Genomic DNA, 14059 nt, shown 5'->3' with positions numbered 1-14059 from the left:
ATGATTTTTAGAAAAACATACAGAGAGTCAAATGGCTGAGATGTATTTCATATTATTGAGCTTTGTCTAATACTGGGTTTCACAGACTTAATTTGAAGGAAATTTTGAGATATTGATTTGCATTAATAAAATAGCTGAAGTAATGCTACCATCTCCATGGGAAAGGGACATTGTTAATTGAAAACACATGTAGAGTAATGAAATCCACAGGACCACTATAATCTTTAGAGATACTTTCATCTGATACATTATAAAACTTAATATTTAATGTGAGTATGACTCACTAATGAAGCATTTATGCTAGCTGTAGTAAATCGAGAGCTAACCATTCAGAGAAAACTACAATTATTTTGGAATCCATTTTAAATGTCATTTATATATTCTCTTTGCAAAAATGTATTCATAAATTTAAGGCTATAATGTTCATATTGTTTTCTAAGATACTTCTGTCCTTGATATAGAGAATTATAATAGGTTTATATAATTAGCTATATTACAATTAACTTTTCAAATCCATTTTATTCTGTATTATGCATTGCATGTATAATATAATACACTTTTCCAAGGCTTTTATTTTATATGAGACTAAAGCCCAGAGGGAAAAGGTCAATGGGTCAAGGTCATATATTTACTTTTCTCATTGTCAGTATCAGAACTTAGATTTTAGGTGCAAAGCTCTGAGTTTTCAATATGACGCTTCCCCTCCAAATTTTTATTTATTAATTTCTGTTTTCCTCCACAAACTATTAATAAGCCTTCCCATTTAAATTTACTTTTATTATGGTGCTATATCACTGGTGTAATGAGGCTATACTGGTGAAAGCTTGTATTACATCTGAAGCAAACTTTACCTGTACATCCTGCTCTCTCATGTCAATTCAGATAATATTAACTGACCACAGAGGTTCCTGCACATCCATGCTCATAGATGCCCTGCTTACATTAGATGGAAAGTGGAATCAGCCTAGCTGTCCATCAACTGATAGGTCAATAATAAAAATGTGGTACATACCCATAATGGAATTTTGTTCAGCACTAAATAAAAATGAAATCTGTAGGAAAGTGGATGAAACTGGAAGATATTCTTAGGGATGTAACGCAGAGTCAGAAGACAAACACTTCATGTTAGGGCTCATATGAGAAGAATAGTCTTGAAGTTTTAGATTTCTTTGTTTAATTTGGAGTGCCCATTGAGATCAGGAAGCTAGCAAGGGGCATTGTTGTTGAAGGGCTTTCCTGGAGATGATAGTAGCACTCCTGGGGTAGGAAAGTGAAGGGGAGAATATGGGTAGGAGAAAGATTTAAGAGGGGATATGGGTGGATAAATGGCAGAGATTAGGGGTTTCAGTAGGTTAAACAAAAGTAAGAATGTCTTTTTAAAAAAGCCATATGGATTCCCATTATTATATAAGCAAATTAAATAATATTAAAAATAAATTTGAAGGGATATACTCTATATGGTAGATTATGTGGTTTCCAAAAGTCACAGGTTATTAAATAAAAGTTGCAGTGCCAGATGTGGGATACCTCCATATGAGTTGTTGGTCAGAGGGGTGTCCCCTAAAGCAATATAGGCTGTTGCTATTACTTAGTTTCACACCATATGACAAGCCTCTATTGATGAAGACTTTGGTTACAGGATACTGAGCTGAAAGCTTCCCTAATGTCAGGTAGCTTTCACAGTGTCAGAAGATGTTATGCAGATAGCTGGGGGAAGAAAAGACATCAACTCTTTACCCAGCTGTGAGTCACATGAACTATAGTATCATTGGTAAGACAGGTTGTGCCCTGTGAGTGTTATAGTGTCATTAGTGTTATGGGGGCAACCAAACACTTCTTATAAGATTTTAAGTCTATTCCAGAAGAGGAATGCATGCCTGGTACTGTAAACGTGATTGATAGTCAAAGACTGGGAAGTCTTAGGGGGAACATTCTATTATTTTGCTAAATGGACATGGTAACTAGCTGCCTTTCAAATGTTTATGCCTGTGCCCATAGATGACTGCTGCTTTCAGCCTTAGAGAAGCTTGCAAGTTTTATTTGGCCATGGTTAATGCGGAGACTCCTAACTGGTAAAAGTGCTGAGAATAAGTGATCAATCACCCCAAGCTCAGCTTTGATGGAAACCTCTATATCACTCCCACCGAGGCACGGGGAACATTATAGAAGAGAAAGTAGAAAGAACAGGGGAAGTGGAAAGAACTAGAGGATGGGAAGGGATCTGAAAAGATGTCTTTTCTCCATGAAATAGGTGGTACACCCACAAATTTATAGCAGCAGTGGCTCTCTGCTTAAGGCTTACCCAAGACTTGGGCCATCAACATTCCAACTTCGAGGCTTATGGGCTCATAAGGTTCTGCTCCACCAGGAAGAGCTATAGAATTTAATGGTTTCTGGGTAGGAAGAATCATATTCTTCAGTGGTATAACCACTATCAAGTTGCACTTGTTGAAATAACCTTCCACTGGTGCTCATTTGGGCAACCTCATTGAATTTAATGAGCAACAAGTAAACCAAAAGAGGCAAGGAAAGAACAGTAAGAGCTGAAGGGGTTTGCAACCTGATAGGAAGAACAACAATATCAACCAAGCAGACTCCCCAGAACTTCAGAGACTAAACCACCAAACAAAGAGTACACATGAAGGAACCTATGGCTCCAGCTGCTTATATAGCTGAGGATTGCCTTATCTGGAATCAATGGGAAGGGAGGCACTTGGTCCTGTGAAGGCTTGATGCCCCAGTGTAGGGGAATGCTAGGGTCAGGTAGGAGTGGGTGAGTGGGTGCGTGGGTGCGTGGGGGAGCACCCTCATAGAAGCACCCTCTCCCTCTGCCCCTACCCCCCTCCTTCTCCCTCTCCCTCTCTTTCCTCCTTCTCCCTTTCCCCCTCCTCCCTCTCCCCCAGCCCTCTCCCTCTTTTCCTTCCCTTTTTCTTTCTTTCTTTTTGCTGTTGTTAGTTGGATGTAAAATAAAAGTGAAGGGAGCGCTTTACTGAACTTCCTAAGGTTTTTAAGATGCTGACAGCAGAGTACGAAAGCACTGTGCATTCCAATTGCAAACACACATCATATAGAGCACAATTTAGGTCAGAGTGGATCTGCTCCAGTGACACAAGACACCTAAGTTTTGCTAGCTCCAACTTTCCCTGGTTCTTTCCAAATACTTTTTCATGTGTCGTTTTTCTTGACTTCATCTATTCCAACTTATTTTCAGTTGTGAGCACTCTAGATTTTTTTTTTTGTCTGAAAAGTCTTCAGTGATTATTACTAGTGATGTAGTCTTTACAAGGATAATTTTGTAATCCATGGCTTCTTTGTAGCCTGGAAAACTTCAAAAAACTCCTTACTCACAGTTAGCCTCTAACTGCCAAAATTGAGAATTGGCAGTTAGGAAACATAGCATGTGTTCATCTGTACATGGGACAGATGAATGCAGAAATGAAAAGCAGAGATGAGACTTGCTCTGTTTGTAAGCATCTATTTTGCAACAATAGGTATATGGTAAATTTTAGGAGATTTAAGTCCCTTAAATGCCTTTACATGACCATTTTACAAGGAGTAAAATAAATGCCTTTGATGTACTTCTGGAAGGAGAGGATAAGATAGACAAAATCACTGTTGTTTCCGGGACTCAAACTGGACATTGGAGGGAGACCCTATTCCAGTACCATCATTACTAAGCAGAGTGGGTAATTATTGCTAGAACTGGAAAAGATGATCAGAGAGTACTGATTTCCTGAATTATAAATTTGGCTGTTGTTGAGTAGAAGTAAGAGCCAGACTTAATTCTATGCTTTCTCATCTTTATTATCATGCCTAGGCAGATTCACATATTTTACTTCTATTTCAAGATGTCAACAAGAGTTGATAAGTGATACATAAATAGATTTTTTGATTAGCAGTTAGAATATATATATATATATATATATATATATATATATATATATATGATGCAAAGAAAAGGATAGTAAAACAAGGTCTAAAGTGTGATCAAGTGGAGTGGTATTATCTGTGAAGTACTGCAAGTAGTACCAAGTTGTGTTTCCAAGATGAGGTGCACACAATTGAAGGACAATAGTGATACACAATTGGAGGCATTGGAGGTGAGTCTAGACCTAGATGTGTGAAGTAATATCATTACGTGATTCCAAGTGAACTAATGCTTCTTTTAGGTATTCCTTCATTTCCATTGCATATTTTATTCTGCACACACTTAACTGGAAACCTATTGCCAGATACTATTAAAGGATGAGAATGTGAATCCTAGTGACATGACTTTTCCTCTAAAACTCCTGTTGTAATGGAAGAGGAAGACATGGAAATTAATTACTGCCACATGAAGAAGTTAGTGTGGTGATGGGGTAGAAAGTGAGGAACAATAAGGCTGTCACCAAGGAGATTATCTTTGAGTTATGTCTTAAGAACTGTGGGTTGGACTTCCAACAATGGACATACTAACACAGGATGATGTACATGTAGAAGGTCTTTTGGGGAACAGTATATAATTTCCCAATGCCAAAGTTCATCCTCTGATACAACCTGTAGATTTTCGGGAGGTGAAACTAAAGAATTTAATACAGGTCTGAGGAAGGGGAGTTCGGGTATCTCCAGCAAATGAATGAACTTTAAGCTTCTCAAAGGTAACAGGGAACCATTGAAGGATTTGAAGAAAGTATAGGCATTGACAAGATGGGTTTGGGATGGGTTCATTATGGTCCCTCTGGCAGGGGACCAGCTAGGGAACCAAAGTCCTGAAAGGAAAATGAAGAACTTCCTAGAATCCTTACATCTGTGGAAAGGAGAGGTCAGGTTTAATAACAAGTGTCAACACTGAGCCAGAGCTTACCAGGTTTGATCATGTGAAAAAAACATTCCTATAGAAAAGGAACCGGTGTTATGCTCACTTCTCTGATGAGGACAGCAAGGGTTGAAGAAGCTGGAATCATTTTCAATGAACTCAGTCAAGTTCATACATGTGGTGAGTGAAAAAGCTGAGATGTGAATCCAAGTGGTTTAACTCTGAAACTGATATTCTTAAGCAATTCACCACAGTGCTTCCTGGGAAAGAGTGCTGAGGAATATTAGTGTCTTGGGACTGATAAAGAGGAAGCTACTCCTATTTTGGGTCCAGCATTATCTCCAGAGACAGAAGGTTGTCATGAGCAGATGAGAAAAATAGTCTCAGGTACTAGGACCATGCCAATGGAGAAGTGGCCAGGAGGCCCCACCCAAGGTTCTTTGTGGTTGCCATGTTTTATAATCACTCTGCCATTCTTGGAAGAAATCAGGAGCAAGCTGAAAAAAATGTCCCAAATGAGCATGAACTAAGTATTTTATAATAAAGCACTAGGTAAGTCTTATTGGCCTTGGATGGCCAGTGGGATGCAGTGTCTTCTGACCTGAATACTTCAGCTGAGATGGAGGCCAGGTGTGGTTTTCATTTCTAACTTAATTCTATTGGTAGCAGAGAATGAGAAAACACAAGACTAATTAATTGCTGACCCTTAGAGAGGATGTAGCTGAGAGAAGGATTTGATTCTCAGCCTCGAATTTGGGATAATATTTGCTTTTACAATTCTTACTTAGAAGTTACTAACTTTTCCTCAAAGCACTTTTAATAATAATGATAATAATAAAACAATCCTTTCTCCTTAGAAGGAGGTGAGATGAAAAATGACTGTTCTATGTGATAAGCACATTTGAGTTTACAGCAACCCTGGGGCAATGTTATGGAACAAACTGTCTCCCCTTCCTTGGTTAAAACCACAACCTTCAGTATAACAGTATGTGGAGATAGGGGATAAAGAGACATTGCTAAAGATAAATGAAGTTATAACACTGGGGGTTTTGACCAGATAGGCCCAATGTGCTTATAATAAAAGGAAGAGGTCCCAGACTTCTTCTCATCACATTTTTGGAGGGTTCAGCAAGAAGCTGGCCAGGTGCAAGTGATGAAAGAAACCCTGACCAAGAGGCCACTCAGCCCTGTCCATTACATGTTGTGATGACAGTCCCCTGCTGAGCAATGCAAACAAAAATTCCATATTGTACTTTACTGGTGGGCTGATTGAGGTTTATAGGTGGGAAGAAGCTTTCTAATAAAGTTGTATAGGTGAAAGCTTTAAGCCATTGCTGGTTCATTAGTGCTGAGGATCAAGTAGACAAACCACACAGAACACAGGGTATCCATGCATAGCACATACTGTCTAGAAATAAGAAAGAATTGTCATATCTTGTGAATAATCATATAATGAACATGAGTGAACAATCCATGGGTATTTCAAAATATTAATGGATAAAAAAGATACACATATATACAGGATTGCTATTTGGTCTTTAAAAAGAACAAAAATTGTCATTCGTTCTAATATAGATGAATCTGTTGCATGAATGAATGCAGGCATAGAAAACTAGATGTTCTCAGTTCTCAGCATGATCTGAAGTTGTTGAACTTTACAGAAGTGGATGGTAGAGTGTCATTTACCAGAGCTGGGAATGGTTATTGAAAACTTTTGGTCAAATGATAAAAACATTCTGATAGGCCAGAGAGAAAATCAAGGTCTATTGTACACCATGGAATAAGAGACAGTGTATTGTATATTCTGTCTATAGTGTAGTGTATTGGCAAAGCGCTAAGTCATTTTTTAAGTATCTTCACTATAAACATAAGAGTTAGGCCATGCGTGTTAATTAGCTCTATTTGGCTATTCTAGAAAACAAGCATCTATAAGAATTATATTGCCTAACACGAGCAGGTATAATTTGCTTGTCAACTAAAGATGATGCAAACTCTTGGAAATTCAGCAGGGAAAATGTGATTGGTTTCATAGAAACTTGGCAAAGAGTGATGTATGACCTGGCTCTTTAAGTCAAACGGCCGACAGATAAGGAAACTATGCATAGACTTACTTACAACTAGAGAACTGTAACTTTAAAAAGTGAGATGAAGCACAGTTCCAGGCTAGGGAGATCACTCAGTGGGTAAAGTGCTTCTACATAGGCATGAGAACCAGAGGTTGAATGTTAATAAAAAAAAAAAAAAAAAGGCTGTGGAGGAGTGACTACCTGTAATCTCAGCACTATGGAGTAAGAGACAGGGGAATCAGAGACAGACGTTCCCAGGGTCAAACTGTCTAACCAGACCGTGTTCAACACAAGACTGAGACTGAGCATAGTATCTGATGCCAACTTGGGCTTCAGTATGTGAGCATGTGTACATGTGTGCATGTGTGCGTGTGCAAGTATGTATTTACCTGAACTACACACACACAAAAACATGTTTATATGCACACATGTATGGGACACACACCAAAAATGAACAAATCCACAAATCCAGCAAAATTTCAAAGGTCTAACAGCAGCAACGGCAAGAGAGCAACAGGGCAATTATCTATAAGAGGAAAATTGTTAGAATCATGTTGGAGAGCAATTTGGCAATATGATACTGTTTTCAAATAGTGAATTCAGTTAACCTACAATCCAGCAAGTGTGTTTTTCTATAAAGGTCTCGGAGACACATGCACACAAAACTAGGAAGAGTCTGACTTTCTATTAATAGGTAAAATGTTAACTTATATTTTGATATATTGACATTATAGAGTTTTTTTTTACAGATTTCAGGCAAAATGGACTAAAACCATAGACATCAACTGATGTGGATCTTAAAAAGGTAACATAGTATGACAATGCCAACACAAGTATAAAAACAACATTGGATTTCATAGATGCAGATGCTAAAGAGCTGGAATGGATACATTCAGTGTTTTGGACTGAGGAGACTGCTCAGTGGTTAAAGCGTTAGCCATACACACATGATGACTGGAGCTCCCATAATCACTGGGATGCAAAGCAGCCTGGCTGTAATTCCAGCCTCAGAAGGTGGAGAAAGGGGTCCCCATAAGTAAGCTGGATAGTGAAATCAGCCATGTCAGTGAGTTTTATTGATGGACTCTGCTTCAGTGAATAAGGTCAAAGAATTATTGAAGATTATCCCTTACACCAACCTCAGGCCTTCACATCATGTGTGACACACATGTGCACTCATCCACATGTGAACACACATGCATGAAAGTGGAAAAAAAAATAACAGCAAAAATCCCTTCATTCAGCAAAACTGTTGATTGTTTTTGGGAGAAAGACGAGATTAGTAACAGATAAGGGAATTTGAACACTATTTGATATTCTTTGTTCTTTGATACAGAAATAAACATGACTGGTAGGTATTGTTCACTTTCAGGGCTGACTCATAGACAAGCAGACCAGACACTTGGGGAGATTTATTGGATTTTTCTTGGCCTTTACCCTCTCAGAATATTAGAAATTTATTCTAGCTAGACACATATGCTTCCTACAATTGATCCCAGTCAGCCTGGTATTTGTTGTCTGGTTCTTCCTACTACTAGTCTTCTGGACAAGGTCTGGTTTGATTCACTGGGTTTTGAAGAGGTCAAGTGATATCCTTAGACATATATCCAGAGATTGAAGTGTGGTCAAAGTGGGGAAGAAGGATGAAGGAGCCAGAAGACACATTCTTCTGCCTTACGCCACTCTGAGATACTTTTCGCCATCTCTGCTGACACTTCTGGTTGCTCAATGAGTGGACCTTCCAAGGCATGGGCTGAATCTCTTGACAACTAATGCTGTCTGAGTCATCAACCATCACCCTCTTCCCTGGTATCACCTCCCTCCTCACTCTCATTGTCCTAGACCTGTTTCAGCATCAAAGCTGGCTCTCAGGCTCTGTGCTCAAAGGAATCTTGGCTTATACATTACTTCTTGCATTAGTCTAAAGTTTAGAGATAATAATGAAGAATCAGCATTGCTCAACCCCCAGTGACTGATTTTTACCAATATTGCTATAGTTAAATATTAAAACTAGATCCCGCAGGCCTCAGAACTGCCAATGTTAAGGAAATTAATTATTAAGTGTGGAGGAAACCTAAGGTACCACATCCAACTTAGTCTAAGTTTTAAATAATTATTATGATTAGTCTATAGTTCATATATGTTGAAAATTAGAGATTTTCCCCTAGATGTGTAAGCCGGACAGTGTTTGAGCTGAAATATGTTCATAAAAAGCCAATCCCTCAGTTTCTGGTAATGCTATTACTTGCCCAGTGCCTTCATTTCCGTGACAGCTGGGCACATTAGCACTGTAGTGGGTACTTACTCTCCACTGTGGTTCAGGTTGTCATAACTCAGAAAGAGACCTGCGTAGATGGTCTCTGTCAGCAGGGCGTAGATGGCGATCATGATGAGTAGCACTGCCAGCTTCAGGACAGAGTTAAGCCGTAGAAATACAGCACAGGTGACCATGGCTAACACCCCAGTGAAGACAAAGTACTGCAAACAGAGAACAAAGATGGTCAGACTCACAGGAACCTCTGAGGTCCCTCTCCTGGTTCTGCTGTCCACTTGTCTTCAGGAATTCAAACTGAACCCTCCCTCCTACTGCCCAGAGTCTCTGCTCCTTATCTCTAGGAGTAGCTCCATCATTCACATGATTCCCTCCCCCCCCAGCCTCATCTTTGCAAAAATACATTTTTATCATTTTATTTTATTTGTTCTGTCTGCATGTATGCATACTACATATGTGTCAGATTCTGTCCTATTGGATTTACACACAGTTGTGAGCTGCACATGGGGGCTGGGATTAGAAGCCCAGTCGTCTGGATAAGCAGCTGGGGCTCCTAACCATTGAGCCACTTCTCCAGCTCCCCAGTCTTGTCTTTGATGCCTCCTTCTTTTCTATATCCCACAGTCAGCCATCTTTAGTTTTCTTTAGTTTTAAGGTTCTACTTTATACTCTTAACAGATCACCACTACCCCCCCACCCCCACCCCACCCCCGCCTCTAGCTTTCTCTGTCTACTCTCCTTGCTTTCAATCTCAGAAGCAGCTTGGGAAGAGTTTTTTTTTTTTGTTTTTGTTTTTGTTTTGTTTTGTTTTGTTTTGTTTTAAATACCCCCACATTTATTTATTATTTATTTATGTGTATGTACATGAGTGCTACAATGTATACATGGAAGTCAGATGATCACTTGTTGGAGTTAGGGCTCTCCTACCAGGTTATGGAATTTGAGCCCAGACCATCAGGTTTGGCTGCAAGTGCCTTTATCACTGAACAATCCTGTCGTCTATCCTCCATTTTCGTCCATCTAAGCCTGCTTCTGGGCTTTAGCATCTCTAAACACACACTTACATTCTTTCTCTACCTAGAATTTCTGGAACACCCATCTGACCACGTTCTTCACTGGAAATCCCTTCTTTGCTCTCTAAGCCCTCAAATTCCCACACAGCACTGCTTACAGGCTACCATATAGTCATTTTTCCTTTCACTTTCTAGACCCATATCTCACACCTCAGTGGACGGATGCTCAAATCGCATCCAGGTGAGTAAGCTATGTACTTCCTCACATGTGAGGTGTCCTTTCCTCTGAGAAGCATCCCCTTAACCTACATTGTACCTTGCAGAGACATCTCCCACTCTGTCCTGGGCATTACTTCTCAAATTGCAAACTTGGAATTAGCTAAGAACTTGAATAGGGGGTCAGTCTCCCATTGTCTACACAGACAGCTTTCAGCATTCTGTAGGAAACAACTTGCTTACATTTTTAACAGAACTATCCTGGCATATTCAGGGTGTTGGGTTTAGATTATGATTAGTTAAATTCATATCATCAAAGCCCCACTTTGACCTCAAAATCTATATATATTTTTTTCTTGAAGCATTCAGCAAAAGTGTCCAGGATGGGACTCACAGCTCTCAAGAAACCACTGGCCATAGTGCTAAATAAACTGTTCATGATCTTGAAGCTAGAAAGAGGTGTCTCTGTCATCTAGATATGGTCAGTTTGCATGAGTGTGATTCTAGTGGGAATGTGGGGTTTGATAATACTACAGCTTTCATGTGACATTTTCATCTCTCTTTTATTACATAGTAAGGAAGTTTTTATATGGATAGGGAGATAGATAGCTAAGAGTTTCTAAAATTATTTGAGTATTGAAGAAGTTGTATGACTTTCCTAAGTGAAACTAATTCATTTATGAAACAAATATGCATACATAAATGTACACAGTGTCCTAGATTATTTCTCATTGAGGACAACCCTCTGTATGTTGGCATATGGGGCAGGATCAGAAGAGAGTCGGGCACTGTCTCTGCATTAAGGCCTTTGCTTGGTGCTTTCCTTACTTTGTGTGTTTTTACTAATAAACTCAATTGCTGATTCTTGTACTAATGGGAGGATAAGCTATCTTCAGCTGCCTGCTAAGGTCTTTTCATGGGCAAGATTTCTATATAGGTCACCCCGATGCCTTTGTGCAAGCAGCCATGTGTAAAGAGTCCAGATGCAAAAAAGTTCATTCTGTGCATTTTTCTCTATCCAGAGAAACTTCCAGGATGCTCCATTTTGACACAGGCTATGGGGAAGAAAAAGAGATCCAAGGGGTCTTCATTGATGCCTTCAGCACAACACGGGATTATTCCTGGCTGTGTTGATTTAAATTATAAATCGTAATTGTTCCTGTCTGAAAGAACTGTAGGGATGGAAATGGAGAGGAGCCTGAGTAAAAGAAGGTCCAGAGACAGGTCCAAAGTAGGATCCAGCTCAAGGGGAGGTCCCAAGGCCTGACATTATTACTGAGGCAATGGAGTGCTCACAAAAAGGGACCTAGCATGACCGCACTCCAAAAGCTGAACAAGCAGCTGAAAGAGTCAGATGCAGATATTTGCACCCAACCAATGGTCAGAAGTAGCTGACCCCTGTAGTTGAATTAGTGAAGGCTGAAAGAAGCTGAGGAGGAGTGTGACCTTGTAGAAGGACCAGCAGTCTCAATTAACCTGGATCCCTGAGATCTCTCAAACACTGGACCACCAACCAGACAGCATACACCAGCTTATATGAGACCCCTAACACATATATAGCAGAGGACTGCTGGGTCTGGGTTTAATCATGGATGATGCACCTAACCTTCAAGAGACTGGAGGCCCCAGGGAGTTTAGAGGTTGGGAGGGGGTGGGGGATGAAGGGTGTAGACATCTTCATGGAGACAGAGGGGAGGGTAGAGGTATGGAATGTGGAATAGTTGGGGGGTATATGGGGAAAGGGAATAAAATCTGGAGTGTAAAAAAACTGGAAATGATTGTGTCATTGGAACAAAAAATTTGGGCACATAATAGTTAAATAAAAATGCAGTGCACATTTATTGAATGCCCATTGTAATTAGGACAGGTGATAGGTAAGCACTGGAATTTCAATAAATGTAATTAGAAATGTTTGGGCATAAAGGAAATCATAGTGAAAGTAAATATGAGGCAGACATGAAAATGCAAATAGAAATGTATTTTGGTAGCAACATGACTGACTGTGATAGGTGTATAGAGGCAAGAGCAAGCATATATCATGGAGAGAAGGCATGTCTAAAGAGGGGCAGAAGAGGTGAGTTTGTTTGAGGTCTTAAGGGATAGACAGCAAGTAGGAACACAAAATAGCCTAAATTCCAGTGTATATGGAGCAGGGTGTTGGAAGGGCTAATTTCTTTGATTAAACAAAAGACCCATACAACTAATCATGAGGAGTACGGGTAGCACAGGCCAACAGAACCCATGTTATTCCTGCTTTCTCTGTCTAGCCTTATGAAGATACCCTTGGCATCTGAAGTCATATTTTCACAGTGGATTAGTGTTTTTTTGTTTATCTACCTATTTATCTATCATCTAATAATGTCATATATGCACACAGTTATAATACAGCTCTTCGATAAGCTATTTTCTCTTATAGTATATGCTATTGTTATTTTAGCTTGCTCTATGTTGTAAGTTGTTTTGGAATTCTTATATCTAATGCAATCTGTGTTCTGTAGAGCAGTGAAGCTCCTTTTTTTTTCTGAATATTTTAATGACATGAGTCGTGAAAGAGGTTATAGACAAAACATTTTTCTAGTTTCAACATCATCATGGTTTTTCCCTTGTAGTGCCAGTGTATTTAACTTTCTGTGTATTGGAATAGTGTTATTGCTTTATTTTATTCCAAAATAATGAAATGTGTGTTATTCTTTTGTGGAAGTGATTGTGAAAATTGGGATTCCTTTTCAATTTTGCTGCCCATAAGTTTAGGCACCACCACTCACTGAATACATTTGTAGCATCAAACTTAGAAAATAGTAGTTTTAAATCCGTTTGAGAGTCTATGAAGTCATTCTATCAAAATAGTTGTTAATATATAGATTGTATAACTATACATACTACAAAGTATTTCTCCTGGGGAAACAATCTACAGTTGTCTTAGCATAAAGGAATGAGACTATCTATGCAGAAATAAAAGAAGAGATTCAATAATAAGATGATTTGACCTTTACAATTTTTGGATGTTGCAGTGCACCTCACACTGGCATGTGAGGAAAAGGAAGGTAACTCAGGATGAAGAGTGAGATGTGGCTAGATGTACAGTCACAAAAGTTGGCAGTGTGAGGTCCTGATGTTAAATGAACTCCACATAAAATAGGACAAGTTTAACAGGGGTAGAATGTATATTGTCTCAGGGGTAACCTGCTAGAGCACAGACTAAATGAGTATAATCATACTTTTGTTGGTCACATATTCCATTTAATGCACTCTAAAATGGCCTATTATACTCTGTGTTATTCAATGTTAACATGACTCAAGCTTAGATTATTCTTTCATCGGTTATTCTTTAATCAGTTCTAAGGAATAGGGGTTGTCCATGAAGAAGTTCTCTATTTCTGGATACTCAAGGATCTCTTCTCTCAGACAACACACTGACCTGGGAAATAATGAATAAAGCAAACTCCTGTCAGTCTGAAAATCTTGAATTCACATGACTTGCCAAATTATAAAGGGCTTTGTCGGCATGAAGCAAAATCCATTCAGACCAAAGCATGCATTTGTTAATACATGACTTTTAACTGAGACCTTACTGTGTTCCAGCATGGATGGTTCAATATTCATGTTATGACACTATCATAGGGTACCATAAATTACCTTGGCAACATGCAATATTTTTCTTTTATTAGAGGAGCAAGAATAACTTTACACCATCACA

At 39.1% G+C, this 14059-nt stretch overlaps 1 protein-coding gene across 3 annotated transcripts in view; it reads right to left on the bottom strand.

Moving 5' to 3' along the window:
• Positions 1–14059, bottom strand: part of Adcy8 (adenylate cyclase 8) — a 218216-nt gene that overhangs the window by 25980 nt on the left and 178177 nt on the right. For all 3 annotated transcript variants that reach the window (XM_021183269.3, XM_021183267.3, XM_021183268.3), the window contains one exon: positions 9167–9339. In XM_021183269.3, coding sequence (XP_021038928.1) covers positions 9167–9339 — 173 coding nt within the window. The remainder of the gene's footprint in view (positions 1–9166; positions 9340–14059) is intronic.

This window comes from Mus caroli, unplaced genomic scaffold (assembly GCF_978045245.1).
Source record: "Mus caroli unplaced genomic scaffold, Mus_caroli_1 scaffold_16, whole genome shotgun sequence".
Lineage (NCBI taxonomy): Eukaryota > Metazoa > Chordata > Mammalia > Rodentia > Muridae > Mus > Mus caroli.
The sequence above is the reverse complement of the archived record's forward strand: the minus strand, read 5'-3'. Positions and strand labels throughout refer to the sequence as shown.